Below are 26,147 nucleotides of genomic sequence, written 5' to 3' on the forward strand. Positions count from 1 at the left end.
GCCAGCTGACCCCCCAGCTTGGGTCCCAGCATCAGCACCGGACATCAACGACAGGTGAGTGTACAGACATTCAGGTGATGGCAGCCTCAGTCAGTGAATCAGCCCTAGCCTCTCTGGCTCTTTCCAGCTGAGGCCCCAGACATCATGCAACACAGACAAGAGGTCGCCTTGGTGCCCTTTCCAAGTTCCCAACCCACAGAGTCTGTGATTATGATTAAAAGATTGCTGTTTTACACCATTAGATTTAGAGTGCTTCATTTTACAAAAATAAAGGATATAGGTATATATGGAGTTTAAGAGTTCTATAATCCACACACTGTCTTAGAAATAAATAAAAGTACCAAATAAAATTCAACTTTGATAAATGAAGGATATATGTTGTAATCTCTCAAGTAGCCATTAAATAATAGAACAGGGGTATATTAAATCCAAGCTAATGGGGTAGGGGATGAAATAATAAAAAGCATTCAGTCTGTCTAAAAAAGGCAAGAAAGGAGACAAACAGGAATATAGGCAAGAGAGGAGAACTATAAAGCTTTAGTAATGATAGATTACTTAGTAAAAGGATAGGTTAAAACCAAGTATATTTGTCAATATATTAATGTAAGTGCTAGTTGCTCCAATTAAAAGGCAAACAAGCATGATTATACAGGATTAAAAAATCCAACTATGTACCATTTACAAGAGGATACCTAAAACATCGGAATATAGAAAGATTGAAAGTAAAACAATGGAAAGAGATAGTTACCTTGCAAATATTAACTAAAAGAAAGCTGTTATAACTACAATACCAAACAAAGGATACATGAATACAGAAAGCAATACTAAGTCGTTTCACGATGATTACGTGGTCAATTCACCAGGAAGATAGAAGATAAATGTAAAGTCTACATGTGCCTAATAACACAGCCTCAAATTGCAGAAAAGCTAATAAGGAGAAATAAGCAAACGTGAAATCAGAGTGGGAAATTTTAAGACACCTTTCTCAGTAACTGATAGAATAACCACATTTAAAAAAAGTCATAAATGCATAGAGGGTTTTGAACCATATGATCAGAAAATTTACCTTAATGGTTGTACAGGGAATACCAACTGCAGAACACAGTCTTTTCAGGTGAGCGTGGACTACTTTTAGAAAACTGACCATGTTTTAACCATAAAGCGAGTCTTGCTTTCAAAGGATTGAATCACGTAGAGTATATTCTCTTTGAGTACAATTCAATTACGCTAAAAGTCAATAACAAAAGGTATCTCCATATGTTTGAAGTCAAAAAATATGCTTCTAAATAACCCGTGGATTAAAAATAAATCATAAGAAAATTAAAAGCCATTTTGAAGTTCATTAAAATAAAAAAAACATCTATCAAAACTTGTGGGACTTACTATAAAGCCATGCGTAATATACAGTAGCTTTTACTGCAACATTAGAAAAGAAGAAAGGATGGAAATCAGTGAACAAGCAATGACCTCAAGGTTATGAAAAAGAGCAACAAATTAAACCCAAACAAAGTAAATGAAAAGGAGCAACAACAATAAAAGGAAAAACTAATGAAATAGGAAAAGAAAATAAACATCTCTATAGATGCTTGGAAAACAAGAGAATATTAGAAATAAGTTTAGATAATACATTTGAAAAATTAAACATACATGTCTTTGTTCCAAAACACAATTTCCAGTTAATACCGGAGGAAAGGGAAGATCTGAACAGTCCTAAAAGTATCAAATAGAATCTGTAACTAAAAAGCTAAAAAGTTTTCCAGAAAATATACTACTCCGCTCAGGTTGTTTTACGAGTAACCTTTACCAAATATTTATGAGCTAACAACCCTAATCTTGCACAAACTCTTTCAGGAAAGAGAAAAAGGGATTATTTACCAGCTTGTTTTGTGAAGTGATCATAATCTTGATTCCAAAACCCTATGAGAAAATTGCAAGAAATGAAAATTGGAGGCCAACCTCACTCACAAACATTGGAAAAAAAATCCTAAACACCACATTAACAAACCAATGCCAGCAATAGGAACTACAATAGGAAAGAGAATACATCACAGATTGGGTGTATTCTGGGACGACAGTCCTGGATAACATTGTAAAAATCAACAGAATGAAGAATAAAAATCATATCATCATCTCAAGATACAGAGAAAATGTTTGATGAAATTCATCATCCCCAAGATTACAACTCTTGGTAAGTAAGCTTGGTATAAAAGAGGATTTCCTTTGTTTCATAAAACACATCTGCAAAAGTATCTACAAAAAATATCATACTTAACAGTAAAGCGTTGAAAGCTTTTTTTTTTTGGAGACAGGAGCAAGGCAAGAACTCAAGAATTCTCCTCTTGATGCTTTTATTCAGCATTGATTTGGAGGTCAGAGCCAGTGCAGTAGGGAAAGAAAACTAAATAAAAGCTATAAGGAAGAAATAAAACAGCCATTATTCACAGTTGATACGCTACACAGAAAATCCAAAAGGACCTACAAACGGATGATTAGTATCCCTAGTTGATGGATGCAAGGTCAATATTGGAACATCACTGTACCGGCAACAAACGGAAAATGAAATTTAAAAACACATACTGGATTAGTTATTAATTGCATAGCAAACCACTGGCAAACTCAGTATCTTAAAAAAAAAATCCCAATTCATTACTTTTTCGTGACTTTTTCGTGATTCTGTAGGTTGCCCAGGTGCCTCTCTGCCGGCCTTGGTAGGGTGCCCTCATCCGGCTGGCAGCTGGGCTGGGGCTGGGGTGGCCTAAGGTGGCCTCAGTCACGTGCCTGGGGCGTCTGCTGAAATGCCTGGAATTGTCTGGGCTTCTCTCCCCACCTTGTCTTCCATCCCAGCGTCTTTGCTGCTCAGCGTTCTCAGCACGGGGGCTGAGAGGGTAAGAGCAGAGGCTGCAAGACCTCCCGGGGCCTAGGCTCAGCAGTGCCTCACAGCTACCCGGGCCATATTCCCCTGGTCAGCCAGAGAAGGGCCGGGAGCAGAGGCCATCTTTTGTTGGGAGGAGGTGAAAATAATGGGCAGTCATACCTGATCCATCAGAGATGCCGCATACAAAGTGCCATTTACCTGGGAGTAAATCTAACAGTAGATGTGTAGGACCTCTCCGTGGAGAACTATAAAATACTATTAAGAGAAACATAAAATCTAAATCTATGGATGGTATGTTGGTTCTTGCCCTCCGAGAAGCAGACACCAAGGCAGGGCTGGCTGCACACAAGATTTATAATCATCAAAGGCCATATTTCAGAAACGGCCAGAAGAGATGCAGGGCAGGGAGGAGGAGAGGGGCGAGGAGCTTCCACGCTCCCTTGGGCGGGCACCCTGCTCCCAGCACCTGGGTGGGTTCACCAACCCGAAGCTCTCCGAACCCGGTAGTTCAGAGATTTTTATCAATCATTATATAGGCATGATTGATTAATTCATTGGAGATTAGTGACTTGCTCAATCTCCCGTCCCTGTCCCCTTCCCTCCCCGGAGATGGTGGGGGTGGCCCTGAAAGTCCCAGCTCTCTAATGGAGGCTAGTTCCCTGGCAACAGGTCCCTATTCTTAGGGGCTTTCCAAGCGTCACCTCATTCACACAAACTCTGTGTGGCTGGAAGGGCTCGTTATAAATAACAAAATACATTTCTCTGGCTCTTATCACTTAGGAAATTCCAAAGGTTTTTAGGAGCTTTGTGCCAGAAATGGAGACCAAATGTACATTTCTTATTAGAAATCATAGTATCACAGAGCCCCAAACAGACTCAAGCATACATGAACACTTGATTTTCCAGAAAGGAGTTGCAGAGAACTGGGTGATGGAAGTCTTTCCGAAACCAGATGCTGGGGGTCTGTTTGAGGAGAAATAAGACGCGGCCTCCTCCCTCACCTGGTAAACAAAATCTAGTCCCTGTTCAGCGTGGATCTGAAGGTGAAGGCAAAACAAAGAAGCTTCTAGGAAGTAAGGGAGGATGAGTTTGGGGTTGGGACATACATTTTGAGAAATATACAAAAACACTAAGTATAACAGCAAATAAAGGCCAATGAATTCTCCTGCAGCAAAACTGAGGCCTGTTTTGGATGAGGGAGGGAGGAACTAACACAACAGCAAAGTATTTAGAACTTGATCGTCGTGGGAGTGGTGGAGGCCCAAGCCCGCGGATACAGGGCAAGCCATTCCCAGAGGCCAGGGGCATCCTCTCAACTGCATTCATACGAAATGAGAGAGATTTAAAAATAGGTGAACCAAATTGTCCACTTTGAAAGCAGAAAAGAGCAACAAAATAAATCCAAAGAAAATAAGGGGAAAGAAAATAAAAACAGAGATCAAGGACACAGAAAACAAACAGAAAACAGAACAAAACAAAATGCTTGTGTTTTGAGAGGACAAATAAAATAGTCCTTCAGCAAAAAGCACCAAGAAAAAAGAATACACAGACAAATAAAATTGGAATTAAAGAGGGGTCATAACCAAGAGATGAAAAAATATGGTCAGAAACAATTTAATACCTCACATTTGAAAACCTGGGTGAAATGGACACTTTTCTAAGAAAACATTTATTAGCAAAACTGGCCTAGGAAGAAAGAGAAAAATCTGAATAGATAATAACCAAGAAGGAAGATGCAATACTGAACAACTACCCTCAAAAGGCATCTGAAAGTCATATATGTAAAAAAGCAAAACAAATAAACAAAACAAAGACAACTAAACTTGACAGTTATTAGCTAAAAATGCAGAATAACGTTTCTGTGGCCTTAAAGTCAGGACAGCCCTCCTGAACAGGAGGAAACAGCCAAGCCATAAAGGACAATGTTTATAAAAGGGACCATATCAAAAAAAACCACCCGTACCACAAGATACCAGTTCAAAGGTAAGCAGCACACGAATTTGCTCCATTTCTGTATGTAAGGGGTAAAATAGTAGCAGCCACAATACATGACAGACGCCTACACATGGGTTAGAGAAGACCACCCAGAAGGAATGGGGAAAGTCCCAACAGGACTGTCACGGAAGACAGAACCCATTTCCAAGCGGCCGACCAACACTGGAAGTTTGCAACTCAAGTTAAAACAGCAGTGAGACACCTACATGCACCCACGAGTCAGCAAAAAATCCTGAAGTTCCTTGTATCTATAAGATGTTGTGGGAGTGTCTCCCTGTACTCACCGGGTGCTGGGGGGGGGAACGCCAGCCGGAGCGCCCCTTGAGATGGCAGTTTGTTAGTGACTTAAAACTGAAAACTATTCATAAGATAACTATTAGCAACTCGACTCCTTTGTGTTGATCTGAAAAAGAGAAAACACGGCGACACGTTAAAATGATAGTGTGTTAAATCAGAATAAAAATGAACAAATGAGAACCATTAGAAATCCATATGACTCAGTGTCAAAAATATTACTGGGTGAAAAAACAAGGCAGAAATATCAGTCCACCATGATGCTATCATCATAAAACCAACGATGTTACATAGTTCCAGGAACACACAGGTGCAGAGAAGTATTTTAGAACATCGGGAAGGAGAGAGGCCAAACTGAGAACTGGTGGGATATCTGGAGGACAGGGGGAGGCAGGGAAACCAAGACGAAGGTGGATTAAAGGGAGCATTCATTTTATCTGCATTGCTTTAAATTTTTAAAAGGAGAAAATGAATGTAATGTTTGTGCTGCAATAATATAACAATAATAACACGGGACCCTGGTAAGGGCGGGCATCCCAGGTGGGCCATTTTGCTACAGAGTGAGTGTGTGTTCGTGGCAGTGCACAGGCAGGCAATGTGCCAGGAGGGGCAGGTCACGGTGCAGGGTATTGGAGCAGGCGCCTGGCGCAGCCTTCAGTGGGTGTAAAAGCTGTTGGGTGGCTTGGGCCAGAGGCTGCATCCGTGTCTTTCATTCATTAAGCCTTTGCCAAGCACCTAGGAGACCTCTATAAGATGGAGTGATGGTTCAAGGCTTTGATGTGAGGCTCGTTTGCGCCCAGCTGGCCTGAGACATTGTATGAACGAAGGGAAAGTGGGATTTACTGCAGAAGGAATGCACTGAGGAAGAATAGGGTAATAAGTTTTTGGAAAAAAGGAAGGAAGGGAAGGAGGGAGAGAGGGGGGGAGGAAACCTTGCAATTGTTCTAAGAGGTTTTTCTAAATTCCTGTATTCCCCCTGCTGTAGGTAGATTCAGCTCCTAATACCAAAATAGTATTGGCTTAAGTCAGACATCTGTTTATCCTTATGTCAGCATCCAGACACAAGTCCAGGGCAACGCTGTGGTCGCTGCTCTTGGGGACCCAGGCCCTTTCTTTCTTGTTGCTCTGTGCTCTCCACACATGGCTTCCATCGTATAGTCTCAGATGCAGTTCCCTGCATCCCAGCCACACACCCACCTGCAGCCAGTAGGAAGCAGGGAAGAAAAAGTAGAGGGCGCGCCCCTCTGTTTTGCAGGTGCAGCCGGAATTGTACCCGTCACTTCCATCCTTGTCTGGCATGCCAGAGCTTGCTTGCTCGGCCCCTCTGAGCAGTAGGGGCTGCTGGGGACGTTATCTTCATCAGGGCAGCCATAGCCAGCTAAAACATGGGGCTTCTCTTCCTAAAGTACAAGGAGAGAAAAGGATGTTGGGAACAGTTAGTTCCCACCACACCCTTCAGTCTCTCAACAACCAAGCTGGTGGAGCTGGGTACTCATCTGGTTCTAGCTTCTGGCCCCAGGACATTAGGGGAAGCCTTAAGGAGGAGGCTGGGGGAAGGCAGAGCAGGCAGCTGTGAGCCCAGATCTTCCAGGCAGGGCCAGCCGGGGCAGGTGAGTTAGCCAGTACAGGTGATGCGGGGCCTTGCGGCAACACCATGCTGCTGGCACAGTATGGTCAGGCAAGGGAGGTGGCCAGGCACAGCTTTCCAGAGCCAGCCTGGTCTCCTGCGCTGGTGTGGACAAGCACAGGACAGCTGAGAGTCCTCCAGGAGAGGTCAGAGGGGACTCATAGCGGGTCAGGGTGGCACTACAGCAAGGGTGCAATGCAGATTCACAGGTTAAGGCTGTCAGATTGCTTTAGCAAATAAAGGATCCCAGTTCATTCTGAATTTCAGATAAATGAGAAATAATTTTTTAATACAAGCATCTCCCATAATTCCACTTGCTACTTACCTGGAATCGAAATTTAATGGTGTCCTGTATTTTATCTGGAAACCCTGAAAGGTTAGGGTTTAAAGAGTCCTAGCCAGGCCTCAGAGGGGTCTGAAGCCCCAAACGGGGTGACAGTGAGAGCTCAAGGCACACATGGGGACCTCCAGGCTTGTTCTGGTTCCCAGGAGCCGCAGGGGCTGCCAGGAAGGCAGCAAGCAGGGGCCAATGCACAGGCTGCAATGACTCTCCCCTGTCCTAGGGAGGGTGTGCAAGGTGACCTGTACCTTCCGGAGCCCCTAGACCAGAGGCCAATACTGCGGAGAGGAGCAAAGAAGGCCCAGGGGATGTTTAAAGTATCTCTAAGAACCATGTTTAATTCTTAGGATGAAAAGTTTATTAATTTTCGCCACCACACTGCAGGTGAGCACTTGGGAACACCTGGTTGAATGCAGACAAAGACTCCGTGTCATCTGTGCTCCCATGAGCGCAGCCACACTGAACTCTGTGGCTCTGCTCCCCTTTCTCACTGAAAACTTCCCAGGGCTTTGCAATCTGTCCCCACCCTGGGTCACTGCCTCCAACTCCCAAGCGGCCCATTCTCCCTGCAGCATGGCCAGGAACCATATTCCACAGCTTAGTCATCTTCCCACTCAGCGTGTATGGAAGCTTGGGGCCCATAAAGTTCAAAGTCTGCAACCATAATAAGGAGGCCCATCCAACAAGGCACGCACAGCAGCTGCACCCAGGGGTGTTGGGGGCTGGGTGACGCGTGCCTCAGGCTGGCCCAAACTCCGCCCTGTGGGGCCCAGCCTTGAGTCCGGACTCCCAGGCCCTGCTCAAACTTCCAGCGTCTCCTCGCTTCTTGCCGCTCAGGCCTCAGTTCTGTAACATTTACCCTGAACTCCTCTGAGCCCAAGATGCTGGGAGGTGCCATCTCTGAGGTTCCTCCAGGCCCTGTGTGCGTGGGAGACCCCGCAGTTACCGCAGAGGGCAGGTTTGGGGAAGTAGAAAACATGTGTGCTTGGGTGGAAAACGATGCCTCCTCTGCCCGCTCACCACGTGCAGCTGTCCGGGTGGGTGGTCTTCCTCGTCTCCACCCTGAGGAAAAACTGGTTCTGTCTCCACCGACATACTCGTTTGTTTCAATATTATCCATCTGTAAACGGGTTTCTTTTTCGATTCCCTTTTGAACTGGTTGTCACATCTGTCTGGTTTCTTCGCTGATTAATGAGTAGAACAGTCTTCAGCGCTGGTCCATAGTTATACCTGAATGAGAATTATGATTTCACCTTTTTCTGAAAATTATCCCTGAATAGGGTTTAGAGGAAGCGAGTCCAGGTCTCACTCGCACAGCCTACTACTATACGACTGTGACCGTCGGGGATTGCTCATCTGAAAAAGGGGGTCCGGTGAGGACAGGGGCCCTCGCACCAGGCGCCCCTGGTATCAGTCCCCGCTCCTCGCCGCGGCTCCGCCCCGCACGTCTCCGGCTATAAAGTTCCGGCGGCCGCGGAGCGACCTACAGAGCGCGTCCGAACTCCGCCGGCGCCCAATCGGAGCGGGGCAGCTTCGCTGAGCAGTCCCCATTGGCCAGCGAGCGGGGGCGGTGCTGGCCTGCGATTGGCCCGCGGGCAGCGGCGGGGGTCGGGCTCGGGCCTGCAATTGGCCGGCGGGCGGCGGCGGGCGCGGCGGCGCCATGGAGGCAGCGGGGTCTACCACCCGGGCGGCTGCGCGGCGGATGGCACGGCAGCTGCGGGCGCCCGCAACCCCGGAGCGGCAGCGGCGGCCGGGGCGACGGCCGCGGAGGAGGTGGGCAGAGCGAGCCGGGCACCCCTGAGGGTGGCCCGGGAGGCTCTTGGGCGCAGGACCTCGGTGACCGACTGCACGCCCCGCCCCGGTCACCCCGCCCGGCGCGGGGCAGCTCCGGCAGCCTCGGGTCTTCTCCTGGCCGTGCAGGGCGCGAGGAGCCTGGCGAGGCATTCGTAATTGCTCGGTGGAGGCCGGCCGTGTGACGGGAGCGCTGCTGTCGGTGCTGGACGGGAGGGGCGCCTGCACGGGACGCCTGAGCCGGTGGCGGGAGGAGGACCTCAGTGGGTGGAGAAGGCAGAGCGTGCTTCGGTCCGAGGGACAGTGGGCACGACGCAGAGGCGTGGCAGGGAGGAGCGTGCGCCTCTGGGCCCAGGCCTTTGCCCGGTGGTGTTTCAGACAGAACCAGGGTGGAAAGCGAATGGCCGATGGGGAAGACGTTTTTGGATGGGAGAATGTTGAGATATGCCTCCCTCCTGGTGGATGAATAATGGGACCAAGGCGACATGGACAGTTGTCCGAGAGCTGCTGGAGGGGCTGCGGAAGGGTACAGAAATCACAAGCAGAGGTTGGAGGAGTGTGGTGGGACGGAAGTCAGAAAGGAGCATTTCTGCTGCATTTCTAGTTCAGTCTGTCTCACCCCTTCCACCCACTCCTGTGATTCTGAGGTTCCCCCAACCCCATTCCGGAGGTCCTGGGTGGGTATTCAGGCCTGACAGATCCTAAAGACGGAGCCGTGGCAGCAGACCCCTGGACGAACGTGGGGTGTTGGCCGACGGTACCCCATTGACGAAGAAGTGGCCTGAGACATTGGTAGATGTAGAGAATTTCAACTTTGAAGCCCATGGCCAGCAAATGGTGCTGCAGCGTCTTGTCATGCTCTAATAATAATAATAATCCTTGTTTTTTTTTAAGTAAGATGTCTGGTTTAGATTTATCCAGGGTTTTCCAACTCAGTGTACCAAAGGTGCTCTCATTCCCACACCACCCTCCATGGGCTGGGGAGTTAGTGAGGCTTCCCCAGAGCACACTCAGGGACCTGTGCAGAGAACACTTGGCTCCTGCTCTCTCGGGCCTTAAACTTCCTAGGTGTTTGAGTTTTCCTGCCCCGCGGCCATAGCAAACCCTGCTGACCCCATGAAGTATAACTGGTCTCTGCAGGTTAATGTTGGACGGGTGTCACAGAGGCAAAGTGTTTATTCACAGTATTATTTGCATGTATGTCAAAGCAGAGGCTGGCCTGTGTCTGCTGTAGGACAATCAACACCTACTAGCCTCTGGTCTGATACATATTTGCATAATTTGCATTGAAAGCCCAGCCAGAGAATATCTCCCCCTGCATGTCTCCCTGGGGCCTCCTCCCTTTGCTTCTAAGTGTTTTTTTTCTTCACCCTTTGATTAAAAAACTATTTAACTCTCTGTGCGCAGAACCGAAGAGGCTCGAGAAGAAGCAGTCTTCCGTGAAGTGGTCAGTTTTACCCCCGACCCTTTGCCAGGTGAGAAGGACCAAGGGTCTGCGCGCTGTCTGTGGGTCACGTGGGGCTTCCAGGCAGGGCTGCCCCCTCTGTCTTAGGTTCTCAGTTATTGTCACAGCATGTCTATTTCTCCCACAGTCCATTGATTCCTACTATTTCCCTTCTCTGACCAGTTAGATATTATGACAAGGACACCACCGAGCCCCTCAGCTTCTACTTGTCTTCACTGGAGGAGCTCTTGGCATGGACGCCCAACGTGGAGGACAGCTTTAACGTGGCCTGGGAGCCCTGTGCGTGTCGCCAGCCCCCTCTGAGCAGCCGGAGGCCCCGGACCCTGTTTTGCCATGACATGATGGGCGGGTACCTGGATGACAAGTGAGGGCACTGCCAGGACGCTGCCAGCCCCACCTGTTGCTGCTGGTTTTCCTGTGGTGAAAGGGATGGAGGTGGGGAGGGTGCCCGCAGCAGGAAGAGCGCTGGCTGGGAGACGAACTCGGGCCTCAGCGCTGCATCTATAAGAGGATCGTGGTGGGTGAGAGCTCACACCTCTTTCAGCTGTGAGGCCTGGTAGGTTGGGGAGGGCCTAGCAGGGGCCTGGCCTGCAGGTGGTGCCCCGAAACATGGTTCTCACCTGATTTCTTTCTCCACCTTCCTCACTGTAGCTCCGACTCCTTTCTTGGCCTGTTGGCTTTGGCTTCAGATGCTCAGTTACACTCCTTCCCCCTCCCAGCCAGGGATGTTTCCTCCAGAGGTGCTGTGGTGTCAGGTGAAGGATCGTAGACGGCTGTAAAGCAATCTTGGACATGGCAGTTGGTGGGGAGGCTAGAGTCAGAGCCGGCCGTCAGGGTGGCAGAGGCAGGTGATGAAATCCCGGGGCAGCTCATGTGGTTGTTAACCCCTACTTTGCATGGGTGGGGCTGCGTCCTGGTGGAGCCGCTTGCCACTGGCTACAGATGCTTGGAGCTTTCGCAGCCGCCCCCTGCTTCTCTTTCCTTCCATACTGTTACATCGGTTCATTGAGTCTAAACCTGCTAGTCTGTCGGGTCTGATGGCGAATGGCTGCACAGCCTGGTGAAGACACTTCCCTGCAGGCTCATCCTTTGCTGTGGGGCCTGTGGCCGTCCTCCTCTTGGCCCAGTGTGTACACAGTGCCGGGAGCACAGCAAGCGTTCAGTTAGGGCCGAATGAACAGCACCGAAGGGTGGCTTTCCTCAGCGTTGCTCTCTCTCTCCACCTTGAGGTCACCACGTCCTCATTCTGTTTCCTGGGGCCTTACTTTGTTGTTTCTTCCCCCAGGTTTATTCAGGGTGCAGCAGTGCAGAACCCCTATTCCTTCTACCACTGGCAGTATATTGACATCTTTGTGTACTTCAGTCACCACACGGTAACCATCCCCCCAGTGGGCTGGACCAATGCTGCCCACAGGCATGGGGTCTGCGTGCTGGGTAAGAGCCAAGGTCTCACCTCTGACTCCTTAGCACCCCCGCCGGGTGATCCAGCGATGAAGGGGCTTGGGCTCTTCCTGCCTCTAGTGAGCAGAGCTCCTCACTCACCTAGGGGCTGCCTTGGTAGGTTAGGACAGACAAAGGCATGCTTATCCTGAAAAGGGCCAGGTAGTACACATGCCCAGCTCGCTGCTAGCAAGACAGTGGCTGCTCTGGACAGTGGGAAATAGGTGGGCATGGCTATGTTCCGGGTAAATTGCAATGACAAAAGCAGGTGGTGGCTGGATGTGGCCAACTCTTGGGCAAAGTAGAGCTTCTCAAGCCTTTGCCTGAACCTCGGTCACGTATTGGCTTGTTTAACTGACCGCTGGGCCCAGCCTCCAGGGTGTCTGGCTCAGTTGGGATCCGAGCACCAGCCTGGAATTTGAATGCCTGGCCGAGTTTGCAGGAGGTACTGATGCTGCTAGTTTCCCACGCCTGACCTCGTTTCTCTCCTGCCCTGGCAGGGACTCTCATCACGGAGTGGAAGGACGGTGGGCAGCTCTGTGAATCCTTCCTGGCTGGGGACAAGCGCTCTTACCAGGCAGTGGCCAACCAGCTGGTCCTGATCGCTGAGTTTTTCCATTTTGATGGCTGGCTGATCAACATTGAGAACTCTTTGAGTGTGAGCATGGCCTTTCTCCTGGCGCTTGCCCAGCCCCTACCGCCATGCGGTGTCTGTCCACCACTTTCCTCGGCCTCACCTTGGTGTGTGCCCAGGTTCGTCCCCTGTTCCAACAGCTGGAGCCACTTCCCACATCCCAGTTAGGGCCGTTCTGCCACGTCCATTACTGTGCAATGAGACCGAACCTGGTCTAGCCTCGTGTCTGGGAACCTTGCTTGGGTGAGCTTTGCTTCTCCGGCTCCTTCCAGGTCACACTGCTCCGCCTTCGCCTGTCATGGCGTCTTGTCCTTTCTTGACTACTGTGCCCATGTCCTTCCTGCTTCAGAAAGGGAGGAGAGCTAGACATCGGCTGGACCCTCCCCTCAGTGGCTGAGGGGCTGAGGGGCTTCTGGAACCATGGTGGACCTGTTTGTCCCTGGGATTCAGTGTCCTCCCATCTGTCCTGTGTTGGCACCTGTCATGACAGACATCTCTGGGCCTCACGGAGGGTCTTGTCCTGATCCCCTCTCCAGCTGGCCGCGGTGGAGAACATGCCCCACTTCCTCCAGTACCTGACCGCTCAACTACACCAGCAGGTCCCCGCGGGCTTGGTGCTCTGGTATGACAGCGTGGTGAGCAGTGGGCAGCTCAAGTGGCAAGACGAACTGAATGAGCACAACAGGTGAGCCTGGGGGCGGGCAGCCCTTTGGGCTGGGAGAAGCAGGAGCTCTGTCTGTCTCCCGGAGGCGTGGCACGTACAGCTGCCTTGGGTGAAAAGAGGGCAAAGGCAGACTTACCCGGTGTCCTGGCCACCAGCACATGGAAGTAATGCCTGCCAGCTGGCGCTGTGCCAAGGCCATAGTTCATGGGCTGGGTCCCTGCTCTTTAGGAGCAGGCTCTTTCCCGGGCCCTGGAGGCAGCCCCAGGCTGGGTTATGTGTGGACACTTGTCTTGGGGAGAAGGCTGCGACTGCAGGCGGGGCATCTGGTCCTTGCCTCCTTTCAGGGTGTTCTTTGATTCCTGTGATGGCTTCTTCACCAACTACAACTGGCGGGAGGAGCACCTGGAGCGGATGCTGGGGCTGGCGGGGGAGCGCCTGGCCGACGTGTACGTGGGCGTGGATGTGTTCGCCCGGGGGAACGTCGTGGGCGGCCGTTTCGACACGGTCAAGGTGGGTGGTGGCGTCTGAGGCCGAGGAGGTGGGACAGTGGCCTGCGTGCCCTTGGAGGGCCTAGTTCCTGTGGACCCTCCTCCGTTCCCATCTCAAGAGGGAGGCAGCAGTTATTCTCCCCAGAGTGGGGAAACCGAGGCACCATGAAACATCAGTGACCTGTCCTAAGGCCACGCTGTGCCCTAGAGTTGTGGCTTCAGCCCACTTCTAGTCAGGTGGTTCTTTCTACGGGTGTTAATGGAAAGGAGCACCGTCTCCGACCACTGGTCCTGCTCCAGCTAGCTTTTACTTCTTCTCAGGCTGCATGCCTGAAAGGCACTGAGCCGACATTTAAGCCACTGGTGGACTTGGGGAACTCTGGAGGCGTCCTGCAGCACTTCCTTCCCCGGCAGCCCGGGGCTAAGGACCAAGGGAAAACACCCACTGTTTGGGGAGCTGCTGGTTGAACAACCAGGGAGATAGTCCAGGCAAGGCAGGTCCTGCCGGTGGTGAGAAGGGAGAAGGGGGCTTGCCGGGGCTGTGCGCCCAGTGTGGGGTGGGTGGGGGCCAGCCCGTGTCCCCGGCTGCCAGTTCTGCCTCTGTCCTGGTGCTCTGGAGATGTTCCCACTCATTCATTAAGCTTTAAGTGAGTAGATTAATACAGTAAGTGAAGATTCTCTCCACCTCCTGTGAGTCTGTTACCATAATGAGAGGTGTATTGAACCAGAGCCTCGGAGCTGGGTAGTGCCCCCACTTGCAGGCACCTGCCCGCCTGGGTATTTCCCTCCATGCCTTTCTCCCCACCACTGCTGTAGCACCCTCTTCTGGTCGCATGTGGAACCACTGGGGATGCCTCCTAAAAGCCCCACGTGGTGTAGGAGGGAGGAGTCGCCAGCCCAGCCTCCCGTCTCCAGGCTGGCCTGTGTGTCTGCTCGCTGTTGTGTGCTCATGTGCCCAGCGTTGCCTGGATAGGGCATCACCCCGACTGCTGTCTCCCTAGTCCCTGGAGCTGATCCGGAAGCATGGATTCTCGGCAGCTTTGTTTGCGCCTGGCTGGGTGTACGAGTGCTTGGAGAAGAGAAATTTCTTCCAGAACCAGGATAGGTGAGTCCTGCCCATCCCAGGGGTTTAGCATGGGCTGATGGCAGGGTGGGGTCTCCAGTGATTTCTCAGGCCTCTCACAGTAGCCCAGCCTTGCTCTCCACTGACTTTTAGTTGAGAGGGTGGTTTAGGGCAGGAGGAGGGCTCTGCTTCCTGGTGGGAGGGTCCTGGAGGCCAGTTAAGCAGGAAGGATGAAGGGTGGGGATTGTGAGGGGCACTTTGCAGACTTGCGCCTCCCGGTGGGGGTGTTGCTGGCACTCCGGGAGGGACACAGGAAAGCCTGTTAACGAGTGAGTTCACTCTGGACTTGAGCTGCTGCCTTCCTGTCTCTGCAGGTTCTGGAATTTGCTGGAACACTACCTGCCCACCCACAGCATCTGCTCCTTGCCCTTTGTCACTTCTTTCTGCCTGGGCATGGGCACTCGAAGAGTCTGCTATGGTCAGGTGTGTGGGTTGGTACGCCAGGGGCCAGGGCAGTGGGGTGCTGGTCGAGGCGAAGGGGCTGCCTCTGCATCCTTGGGCCTCACCTGGGGGAGGTGGGAGGCGCCCTGGCTACACGAAGGGGGCTCTGCCCCTTCTCATCCCGTCCTGCGCACCCTGCTTCCTTTGGCCCCAGCCCCCCTGCTGATCTGCCTTTTCCTTCAGGAGGAGGCGGTGGGGCCCTGGTACCACCCCAGTGCCCAGCAACTGCAGCCCCTGTTCGGAGAGCGCCGGCTGACCGAGGATGGGCGGGGCTGGGTGAAGACCCTCTGCTGCCTGGCGGACGCCTGGAACGGGGGCAGCTCCCTGCTGATCCGGGGGGTGCTTCCGCCCGAGGCTGGAAACGTGGCCGTGAGGTGGGTGCATGGTAGGGGGAGGCGCGGGTGTCCCCGCTTCTGCCGTCACTCATAACGTTCGTTAAACTGGGCTGATGGGCAGCTGAAGCCAGAATGAGGCTGGAGAACCAAGATTTCTTTTTGTTGTAAAAGTCACATGATACATGCTTTCCCATCTCACCCATTTTTGAGTGCATGGCCCAGTGGTGTTAGCCATCTGTGTGATGTACCACCAACCTGCAGAACCCTTTCACCTTGCAGACTGGAGTTGCCCCCACTCTGCCCTGGCACCCACACTCTACTTTCTGTTTCTGTGACTTTGACTGCGCTGGCACCTCTTTTGAGGGGAATCCATGGCATTTCGTAACCACGAAATGACCGGGCCTTGGGGGAGGCTGTCCTCAGCCGTGGGCAGGACGGGGGCACCCCAGCCTCCCTCCCTGTTCCGGAGGGAGAGCTGGTGGCTGTGACCCGGAGCCCCCGGGCTCCCAGCAGGCCTCTGTGGCCTCTCATCGCTGCACCTTCCTCCAGGTTGTTCTCCCTGCACGTCCCACTGCCACCCAAAGTCTTCCTGTCCATGGTATACAAGCTCGAGGGGCCTTCGGATGTCAGGGTAGCTTTGGAGCTCACCACAGGGGATGCAGACAGCTGTCACATTGGTGGCATCTCGGCGTTGAACGGTGAGGACCGGGGTTGGCTGGCACCTCTCCCCAGTGAAGAGAATCGGTGCATGGGGCCAGGAAGCTGGTGCTGGCGGTGTTGGGCAAGTCCCGCCACTGCTGTCGTTGGCGCCATGTGCTGCAGGCCTGCACAGGGTTCCTCACCTGTCAGCGTACCTCTGGCCCACGGGGCAGCACTGTCTCTGGCTGCAGAGACCCGGGGAGCGGGGCCCCTACCAGCTGTGGCCTGGGAAGGGGGACGTCCACGGCATGGGAAGAAGCCAGGAGAGTGAGGCTGTGGCTTGTTCTGGGCCTCTCCACTTTGAGGTCTCACACCGGCCCCGTGGTCATGCATGCCTGGGGCTGCCATGGACTCCTGCTGGCTCCCTGGGGCTCCTCTGCTCAGGGAGCACCCCCCGTGTGGTTTCCTCTGGACTCCGTCCTCATTCTCAAGTCCTGTGGCTCCTCCCCAGCAGAGATGAACTCAAGGCACAGGCCCCGACCCCTTCAGGTGCCCCCCATCAAGCTGACCCGATGGGTGGGCCACTGCGGCCAGCAACTCAGCAGGGGCTGGGTCCAGCGGTGAGTCCCAGCAGGGGACGGCTACACTGTGGTGGGGACTTGAGTGAGGGGCTCTCCATTGAGAAGCCCCAGATCTGGGGGGGGTGGAGGGGCCCCGGGCCAGTCCCCCAGGTCTTAGCAGCTCCCTGACACAAACCCAGGATGCTTGCCGGGAGCAGTCAAGGGCGTGCCTTAGGCCAGGGCTTCCCACCGACTACAGGTCCACTCTGGGATGGCTCTCCCCTCCTGCTGCGGCTCGGGGCCTCTGAACAGCCAGCCTGGGAGGTGCTGACTGAGGCGGGCCCCTGTGACCAGCCTCCCCCACCTCCCCCAGCTGCTATGAGGTGAATCTTCAGGGCTGCCTCCTGCAGGACCTCTTTGTTCACCTCTCTCGGCCTCCAGGCAGCCAGGAGGAGGAGAGCTTTGTCTGCCGCCTTGGAGAGATCCAGGTGAGGCGCTCTGGGGCTGCTTCAGGGCTGGGATGGTCTGTCTGCTGCCAAGGAGGCAGGGTGCTGTCCTGAGCCGTGCCCGGCCTACCACTCTGCTCGGAGGGGAGTGGGGCAGAGGTGGGGAGTGGCGCATCCCCCAGGCTTGGGGCTGTGCTGAGCCTTCTCTCCTCCGCCAGGTGCTGGATGCCAGCAGCCTGCTGGCCCCCCTGCCCCAGATGCAGGCTGTCACTGTCTCACATGTGAGCTGGCAGCTGGCTGCCTCTGAGGGGGCAGGACCCCCTGCTCTGAGGCTCAGCTGTACTCTGCACTGGTCCTGCCTCCTGCCCCGTGCCCGGGCCTTCCGCGTCCACTGCTACCTGGGGACAGGAAGGGGCTCTCCCAGCAGGGGCCTGCCGGGGCCAGAGAAGCCCACGCTCTTGGGCCTGGCTTTTGTCAACCAGTATCGGATAGTGGATCTGGCAGTGGCAGCTGCAGGGCCTGGACAGGATGGCCGTGTGGAGTTCCTAGTGGAGCCTGTCACCAAGGAGGGGTTTCTGGTGCCACAGGCCGAGTGGGGCAGGGCAGCCATGCTCTACTCCACGCCCCAAACGTGAACGAACATTAAAGCACGGGGCTTCCCTGCTCAAGGCGAAGGCTTCTTCTGCACTGGGGCTCAGGCAGTGACGGGAAGACCTGGGTCACAGGCTGTGGCTGAGGTGTACTCTGGTGGGCACTGCTCATAGGGAAACGGAGAAGTCAGTTTGCTGGGTCAGTGACTCCCCGAGTATTGGAACCCCAGTTTTTGTCTAATCCCTTTCCGCAGGATATAGTTCCTGGGTAATAATGAAAGGATTTGGAAGTGTTTAGTCCAGAACATTCTACAAAGGGTGTTTCCCAGTTGACTGGAAGATGCTTCTGCTGAGAATGGGGACCTTTATTCCCATAGATGGAACAACTGGAAATGAACTTAAACTGTGGCAGGAAGACACTTCTGAGGACAGGACAAGTACTGAGCTAGCAGAGGGGGTGCTGGTTGGGGTGTGTTGTGTGGAACGGTGGGCCCCTGTGGGGGCCTGGGAAGTGGTACCCTGGGATCTGGCCTGCTTCCCCTTAGGAGTGGGAGCCAGGGCCAGGTTGGCATGGGCTGCACTGGCACCTGGGCAAGGTGGGCTGCCGCAGTCCAGACCCCCTTGTGTGGTGGCTTTCTCAGTGGGCTTGTCCCCATGAGCAGGACCCATTTCTGGAGCATTCCGTTGGCCCTGTGTTTGGCTGTGACTTTGGGGTTATAGGTTCAAGCAAAGTTTGCAGTGTGTGCACCGCGGCTCTGCCTCTGCCCAGTGAGTGAGGCCCCCCAGGCCTGGGCAGCAGGCAGCAGGAGGCCTGGCGGGACCCAGGGAGCCTTGGTGGGGGCGCTGTTCCTTCACAGCCTCCTCTCAGCCCCTCCCGGCGTAGGGCCGGGAAGGCCGCTTGAGTAGGTATTAGCACAGACACTGGGCCATGCTGGGGTCTCTCCGCTGGGCCCCTCTTCTCTTCCTTCTGTCTTCTAGCGCCCTCCTCCCTCTGCCCGAGCTGAGGCTGACCTGTGGCTCTGCACGAGGACCGGGGAAAGCGTGAGCTGGAGATGACTTCTCCAGCCGTACAGCTTCCCTGTTGACACCTGGGCCACCAGCGTGGCCTCCTGGGGTGGGGTCTTGACCCCACGGCCTTGGGTGATCCTGTGGTACACCTGAGCAGGGTCCCTCATTCTTGGGGTATCTCCCCCCCAGGCCTTAAAGGGCCAATTATGGGGGCTACTTTCCCACCATTGCTCTTGTCCACCTGTGCTACGGCCTGTGGAATGGTGCTACGGGTTAGGCCACTCTGGGGTGACCTCCCAGCTGGAGGTCACACCTAAGGGTCGGCCTCTTAGCTCAGCTCAGGATAAATTTGATTTTATGTTGTAGTGAGGTGGCAGCCACCAGGTGGCAGTGTGGCCACACCGCCTTGGTCCTGGTCCTTGGAATTGGGGGAGGTATGGGGTACTGCCTGTCAGCCTGCTGGACAGCAGAAGCAGTTCTGCCCAGGGCCGGTGTCTGCCCCCGCCCGTCCTGCCTTCCCAGGTGCCCACGTGCCTCTCACGGTGAGACCCGGGGGCCCTCGGCTTCCAGGCTCTTACCTAACCACGAGCGTTTTGCTCTTCACGCCCACACGCGGCCCCGCCAGCTCAGTCCAGGACTGGAAGTGGGTGTGCCCAGCAGAGAGGGTGAGAAGCTTCTGCAGGAAGGGAAGGTATTTCTGCCGAGTGGCTTTGAGTGGCTTTGAAATGCAGGTTCCCCATCACTGGTTCTCCCCGGGAATCTGGGGCGGCCCAGATGGGGAGGGGGCGGGAGGGCAGGAGCTGCTGCTGCTTGGAGCTGCTTGCCCGCCTGGTCTGTGGGTTTTGATGGTTCCCCGGAGCATGTGGGGCCCCTTCTGTTTTGAACCAGAGGGAACTAGGGTTGGGGTTTGGGAGGCCCAGGCCTTTCTCTCTGTGTCCCCAGAGGTGGGAGTCGGGCGGCAGTCAGGCTACTCTCACTTCATCTGTTTTTTTTTAAGTTCTGGTTCCCCCAAATATTTTATCCAGAGGAGGGAAATTTATAGTGGCAATTATTTCCCCCCAGTTTGGAGAGCAGGCTTAGGAGAGCACAGTGCTCCGAATCATAACCCCAGTCCCCCAGGAGCACAGTCGCAGCCCCCTGATGGCTGAGCTCACGTGCAGGACAATCATGTTGGTGTTGAGGCCTGTGCTCTCCTGTTGGGCGTAATCGTTCAGAAATAAATGATCTGTTGTGCGAAACGAAGACCTGTCTTGGTGGGATGTGTCACAGTGTGGCTCGTGTGGCCTTGGGCCCATCCCAGCGCCGAGCCCAAGGCTTTGCACGCTGTTTGCTTTCCGTTGCCTCCTTTCCTGGTTCTCTCTCCTCTGGGGGGTGTTGAGGATGGTGGCCCCTCTGCCCCAGCCTTCCAGGCATGGGGCAACCCCAGTGGAGCCTGGAGCAGTGGGTTCACCTTGAGGCAGCTCCTCTGGCCGGGCGGCCCTGTCAGCTGGCAGAGCCAGTGGTGGGTGGGAGCGAGGCAGGAGGCCCTCCCTGCCGCTGCAGCAGCCTGGCCGCCCTGGGGGCCCCTGCTCTGTGCCTTTCTTGCTCAGTGGCTGGCCACAGCTCTTGGGTGCCATATGGAGCAGGCAGGGTGCCCTTCTGCCTCCTGGGTGCCTCTGTTCCAGCGAGGTGTGTGCTGTGCCCAGCACTGTGAGGGAGCCAAGGCTGCCCTTTACCTAGTCATCTGCCCGTAATGTGGCACACGTATGGCAGGGGAGGGAGAGCAAGGCTGTGGGAGCCCAGTGCCCAGTCTGTGCAGGGCCCGGGTGGGGAGAGGGCAGTCTGGAGGCCTGGGCTCTAGGGTCTTGTGCCCAGAAGTGTCTTCTGACTTCCCCCAGCCACCTGGCTTCAGCAGAAGGCAGGCTGGCTGTATCCTGGGACAAGCTGCCGTCCTGGGCCCACGCCAGGCCATGTCTGCATGCTCCCATGCCTGCCACCCTTTGTGCCCTGGAGCTGCCAAATCAAAAAGAGTTGTCCTGGTTTGAAGAAAGAACTCTTTATTAATAATCTTAATAACACTGTTGATTTGAGTGGTCACACCTTGGAAGCATACGGAATGGTGAGGAGGAAGCCTTGGCTGCAGGCCTGGAGGGGCCGGGCTTGGGTGGAGCTGCGGTGAGGGCCCCACAGCGGAGGGCAGGGTGCTGTACAGTGGACGGCGGGCGGGCAGGGCTATGTACACCGGGACTAGAAAAGGACACTCGCGTCAGGAGCTCCAGGAGCTGATGCTGAATATAAAGTGAGGCGTGTTTTTTACTTGCCGAGTTTCACGAGCCGGAACCATGCTGGGAGCCTGTGTCTTACCGTTAGTTGCTTTCCCTGCTCCAGCCCTCCCTGCCTGGCCGTGGGCTTCCCTCTGCTGCCTGCCGGCTGCTCTCCCCACACCTGGGGTCTGACCTGGGGAGGGCTTGCCCAGGCCTGCTCCTTGCGCTCCCTGCCCTGGTGTGGCCGTCCAGACCCACAGCACCGTGACTCCAGCCTTGCCCCGTGGCCACACACTGGCTTGGCCTACCCCTCTTCTCCCCTGCAGGACTGGGCTCCGCAGGGTGGTGGTGGGGCGGGGAGGCCTCGTCCCAGTGGGCAGCAGGGCAGCCTTCCCACCAACAGACCAGGCCCAGGGCCTCCTCCAGAAAGGGAGTAAGAGATGGCCGGTCAGAGCAAGTCCTCGACCCCAAGGCTCCCAGCCTTCCACGCTCAGGCATGAGTCCATCCTGGCTGGGCTGCCCAGGGGCCCCCTCACATGAGGAAGGGGGCCTGGGTACCCCACAGTTCTGGAACCACATCAGCCCTTGCTGTTGGGTCAGGCCCCAGGGCTGCTGGTCAGCCAGCCTCTGGCGGCCTGCACACTCCTTCCAGGTTTGCAGGACATGGGTGTCGGCACGGCATGAGGGGCAGCTGGGGCCCGGAGTGCCGCACCGGAGGTGATGGGGACGAAGCCAGAGCCCTGGGAATGGAAAGCTGGCCCCCTCCCGGCCCGCTCCAGCCCAGCTGGACCCCCTGGGTGCGGCGGTCAACAAAGGTCCGGTCCTGTAGGCCCGCTCCTCCTGCCCGGGCCTGCGGCCCGCCCCACTGCTGGGCTCCATGTGCCTTGGAGTCGGGGGCCGGGGGAGGAAGACTTGATAGAAGACGGAGCCCTTGCCCGCGTCGGGAGGGGTGCTCTGACCTGTGCTGCTGCCTGGAGGCTGGGGCTGGGCTCTGCGCCAGCCTGCAGACGTGCTCCCCTGCGGAGGTTTGCGCCGGCTAGCGGGACATGGGCGTGGAGGATGCTTCTCGGTCTGGTTGGCTTTTTGTTGGTTGGATCTTAACATCTTTTTTTGTTTTGTTTTTTGTTTTGTGATTTTTTTTTTGTTTGTTTGTTTTTTGCCCTTCATGGTCCAAGAAGGAAACGGTGGGAGCTTTCACTACAACAGAAACAGAAAGGCAGGGCTTGCAGTCTCACAGGAGCGACTGCCAGGTGTGCCGTGAGGGGCCCTGGCCCCCGAGGCCCCGAGGGGCCGACGGGGGGGCATGGGCCCTGGGCCTAGAATCCTGGTGCTCCTAGACCTGCCCCGACGCCCAGCTTTTGGGAACCCATCATCCCGCGTAAGGTGAATTGAAAGCAGACACACTCCGGGTACAGGCTGTGGACTTGGGGACACAGGGTGGCAGGAGAGGACAAACAGCAGCCCGGGCTGGGCTCCACGAAGAGCTGAGCGGGCAGAGGCCTGGCTGGCCCTGCCTGGACAAAGACAGAGGTCAGGCGCGATGGATGGACGTATGGCACAGCACGGGCCATGTGGGGGCCTGGAATGGGACAGCCGAACAGGTAGTACCCTGGGCAGTGGGAGGAGAGGGGACTGGGCACCCTGGGCATGGTCTGTCCACTCCCCCAGCAAAGAATGGAAGCCCCCGGTGAAACGGGAGGCAGGTCACGTCCTGGCTGTCCGGGAACGCACACTCTGCAGGGGTCCATCGACACCCCGGAAGCCCAGCTGTGGCACGTTACAGGGGCCCCGGCTGTCCTGGCTAGACTCTTCCAGACGTTCCCCAGACTGTCAGCTGTGCCTACAAGCCCCTGCTAGCATCTCCTCCCAGAGCCCTGCACAGCCCCAGGAACGGTACGGAGCTGAGCACCCAGCCTCTCGGCGGGAGGTCATCCCAGAGAAGCCTGGGCATGGGCATCACCTGCTCTCCTGTGCAGGCTCCCACTCTTCTGAATGCCTGATTAAAAGATGCTTCCGAACTTGGGGAAAGGGAAGGTGGTGCTGCAGCTCAAGTATGAACAGTGCCAGGCTGGCTGGGACCCCATCTCAGGTGGTACTGAGGGGCCCCCGGGGAGGGTGGCCAGCGGGGAGAGCCTGCTGCTAGGCGGGCTGGGCGGGGGGTCAGCTATCACCTTGGCCTGGAGGGTGGGGGGACTTCTTCCTACACTTGTCAGGTCTTAGAGCAGAGGCCAACCAGCCCCCGAGGCCGGTGGGGCAGCAGCAGTTTGCTTCTGGGCGAACTGGTGATTACTTTGGCAGTAAACGTTGTCCATAGACTTTAATCAGAAATGTTAGTTTTAGTTCCAGCGGGACAGGTGTGCGTAGGGCAGAGACAGCTCCTCCTGTGAGGAGCTGGGCGGCGGTCAGAAGGGGGCACAGTCTCATCTGGGAAGCCCCCACCCGGTGTGGCCAGGCACCCTGTACCCCCTGAGCCCCTGGCAGGGGTGGCTTCCTGGGAAGGCCTGGCCGGGTGTCCTCTGAGGCCCCAGGGATGGGGACGGGGAGTGGGTGTTGACCTCACGGGCTGTATTGCTAGTTCTTGGGGAGAGGTCTTCTGCCCAGCCTAGCCCCTCCCACTATGTGCATACTGTACCTGCAGTGGCTGGGGAGGGGGGCACATCGTCAACAAAGCCAGATAGGAACCAAGGTTTCAGACATACAGAGGTAACCAGGGCAAAGACACACACGCCATGGAGGGGGGCCCAGCTGGCTGGAGGTGAAACCTATGGACTTAGGTCGAGAAGGCCAGCGGTGCGTGTCGCTGGCCAGGAGGGGCTCACTGTCCTCCGGGAGGCTGTGCCTGCCTTTGGGCTGCTGGGTTTGGTGTGTACTAGGCAGTCAGTGAATGCTGTTAGGGGCCGGGCCTCTTGCTAGTAGGGGGTGAAGCGGCTGTACCCTCCTCGGCAGAGGCTAGCCTGCAACATCAAAGATGAAAAACAGCCAATCAGTACCACCTTTTGGTAGGGGGCGAAAAAGCAAAAAGAAAAAAAATAAGGAAAAACAAAAAGAGCTAAAGCCTGTTTTCTGCCCCCCAGCCCCGTATTGTTTGCCTTGGGGAGAATGGGTGCTGGCTGTCACGGCAGTGGGCGGGCGGGGGGGGGGCGCCTACTTCAGACGTGCCGGTCAGGAGTGCCGGGGTCATCAGCTCAGTGCTTCTGGATGTGAGGGTTTGCGTTACCTCTTGGCAACTCTTCTGTCAGGCCTGGCCCTTCGCTGCCCCCTTTCTCCTTAATTGGGGGCAGGTCTGAGCCAGAACCCCACCACCGTAGCGCCCCAGCAGGGCTGCCGTGGGGCAGGACTCAGCCCCTCCAGCCATGGGAAGGGTGGGGGGCCCTCCTGTTGGCATTCCACGGGCTTGGCTCCCCAGGAGGGGCTGCACCGCTCACCCTGCTCCAAGGGGCCTTCTGGGGCCCCTGGGCCTCCACTCCCTTTTCAGGGCCCAGCTGGGCCTGGCCCTCCACCTGGCCGGGCAGGACAGCTCTTTGGTCCTCTCATTCCACATGGGAGCCTCCCACCCCACCCACCGGTTTCATCAGGAAAGGGAAGAAAATGGCAAGTTCCAGAGAAGAAAAGTTGGGGGAAAAAATGGAAAAATCCAAAAAATAAAAAACGGGAATAGGCGGGACCCCCCTGTGAATTAATGAAAGCTTTTAGCTAGCAGCTGCACGGGGGGGGCCCGGGCCGGTCCTGGGGCCAAGGGGCCTGCAGGCTGCCATTCTGGGGGCTCCATCTGGGAGCAGGTGGGGTTCCCCCAAAGGCCTGCTCCCTGTCACTGCCAGCAGTCACCACAGGCCATGTGGGATGTCTGAGGCTTGTTAAAAATCAAAAAAGACAAAACAAAATTGGGAGGGAGTCATCAAAACCAGGGAGACAGAAAAAATCCCTACTGGCTCTGAACCTCCCCTCCCTTTTACCCCCCTAAAAACGTTTTCATCTTTGATGCTGGATGCCAAGCTAGCTAAAAACCGACATTAATCCCCACTGGGGTTGGGCCCCGGAGGCAGGTGTCCACTGGAAGATGTCAGGGTACAGACTGAGCCGGGCTGTTTGTGTTGACATCTGGCCACGCACACACAGACACACACAGACACACTGGCCCGCACACCTCTGGCCACACCGAGCCCCTCGGGAGTGTGCCCCCCTCCAGGCCTCCTGAAGCCAAAGGGCAGAGGCTAAGGGGGAACAGGCCCCATTTCCCCAGGAGAATGGCTGCAGTCCCAGCTCCATCAGGGAGGAGGGCTTGGGTGAGAAATAGGCCTCCCGGGGCCCTCCTTGATGTGGGAAAAGGCGTGGCAGGGGGTGACACAGGGACCATGGCAGGGATACACCCACCCGAGGGAAGCAGGGGCCCAGCTGGGCTCTGGAGCCCCTGCTGGGAAGGTTCTATTTGGTTTTCCTGACAGGGGTAAACCAGGGTGGAGGGCTCGGGTAGGAATTAGTTACGGGGCTCAGAAAACTGGGTGCCTCCCAGGGACTGCGGCATTATGGGCCATCTGACCATCAGGCCACCCTGCTCCCCTGTAACTCCACGAGCGTGCAGCGGGGCAAGTGTTCCCCCAGGTCAAATCCGGGCCTTCATCCTTCTGGCACCAGGACTGAGGCGCAGGCCAGAGGTTTGGGCCATTTTCCTAAGGACCAGCCCACCCGCCCGCCGCAGCGCAGGCCTCCGCGTCACAGTGGGAGCTGAGGGCCAGGCTGGCCCCAGCCCCTTACCATGGTTCCGATGCTGTAGGTCGCAGCGGGGCCGATGGTGTGGTGGTAGGGGTCAGCGGCCGCATAGACTCTGCCGTAGCTGGGAGATGGACACGGGGAGGAGGGGGAGGTACAGGGTCCAGTGAGGGGTGGCCACAGGCCTGGCACCCCCTCCCAGACATTTCATGAGCATCCTCCTCACCGCGGTCCCACCTTGAGGCCTCTCCCTCCCCTGCACACCTCCCTTGCCATCCTTCTGGTGGATGGAGGCATCAAGAACACAGCCTGTCCCCCTCTCAATACATCCTGTGTGTGCTGACGCTGACGGGGGACAAAGCACTCTACCAGGTGCCATGAAGGAGAGAACAGGGGGTCCTCACAGAGCTGGTCTAGAGGGAGAAGAAACCTGGTTCCCCAT

General features: G+C 55.4%; 2 protein-coding genes and 1 long non-coding RNA gene across 22 annotated transcripts in view; 1 reads left to right on the forward strand and 2 right to left on the reverse strand.

Annotated features, from left to right (window-relative positions):
- Positions 1–2,280: 2,280 nt before the first annotated feature.
- LOC118968154 (uncharacterized) lies at positions 2,281–8,639 on the reverse strand. Its single transcript, XR_005055652.2, has 3 exons — positions 7,117–8,639; positions 6,362–6,564; positions 2,281–5,273 (listed from the first exon to the last, which is right to left on the reverse strand). It is a non-coding gene; the product is annotated as an uncharacterized lncRNA (long non-coding RNA).
- Positions 8,640–8,735: 96 nt separating this feature from the next.
- ENGASE (endo-beta-N-acetylglucosaminidase) lies at positions 8,736–19,997 on the forward strand. Of its 5 annotated transcripts, none has more exons than XM_036997213.2 (14): positions 8,736–8,904; positions 10,330–10,397; positions 10,550–10,751; positions 11,673–11,821; positions 12,328–12,485; positions 12,998–13,146; positions 13,470–13,635; positions 14,615–14,718; positions 15,051–15,159; positions 15,361–15,551; positions 16,062–16,210; positions 16,663–16,771; positions 17,085–17,199; positions 17,376–19,997. In XM_036997213.2, exons 1-14 carry the CDS (start codon positions 8,792–8,794, stop codon positions 17,790–17,792), a joined length of 2,199 nt encoding a protein of 732 aa, XP_036853108.2. In that variant the 5' UTR covers positions 8,736–8,791; the 3' UTR covers positions 17,793–19,997. The 5 variants fall into 5 exon arrangements, with proteins under 5 accessions (XP_036853108.2, XP_036853109.2, XP_073092125.1 ...); XM_036997214.2 differs by having other exon boundaries at positions 8,739–8,904; positions 16,666–16,771; XM_073236024.1 differs by lacking the exon at positions 8,736–8,904 and adding an exon at positions 8,939–9,469.
- Positions 19,998–20,771: 774 nt separating this feature from the next.
- Positions 20,772–26,147, reverse strand: part of RBFOX3 (RNA binding fox-1 homolog 3) — a 425,191-nt gene continuing 419,815 nt past the window's right edge. For 9 of the 16 annotated variants that reach the window (XM_073236032.1, XM_073236037.1, XM_073236033.1 and 6 more), the window contains 2 exons: positions 25,751–25,829; positions 23,513–23,952 (listed from right to left, as the gene is read on the reverse strand). In XM_073236032.1, coding sequence (XP_073092133.1) covers positions 23,908–23,952; positions 25,751–25,829 — 124 coding nt within the window. In that variant the 3' untranslated portion in view covers positions 23,513–23,907. Of the gene's footprint in view, positions 22,196–23,459; positions 23,953–25,750; positions 25,830–26,147 lie in introns of those variants that run through there. The other 7 variants (XM_017643316.3, XM_036997219.2, XM_073236035.1 and 4 more) reach the window with 7 other exon arrangements.

The sequence above is a fragment of the Manis javanica genome, chromosome 4, assembly GCF_040802235.1.
Source record: "Manis javanica isolate MJ-LG chromosome 4, MJ_LKY, whole genome shotgun sequence".
Lineage (NCBI taxonomy): Eukaryota > Metazoa > Chordata > Mammalia > Pholidota > Manidae > Manis > Manis javanica.

What these genes read in the sequence shown, in the direction of transcription:
- ENGASE (XM_036997213.2), top strand. Translation starts at nt 8,792, where the DNA reads ATGGAGGCAGCGGGGTCTACCACCCGGGCGGCTGCGCGGCGGATGGCA. An exon ending in ACATTGAGAACTCTTTGAGT is followed by an intron (nt 12,486 to 12,997) that starts GTGAGCATGGCC and finishes TCCCCTCTCCAG; the next exon opens with CTGGCCGCGGTGGAGAACAT. An exon ending in TTCTTCCAGAACCAGGATAG is followed by an intron (nt 14,719 to 15,050) that starts GTGAGTCCTGCC and finishes CTGTCTCTGCAG; the next exon opens with GTTCTGGAATTTGCTGGAAC.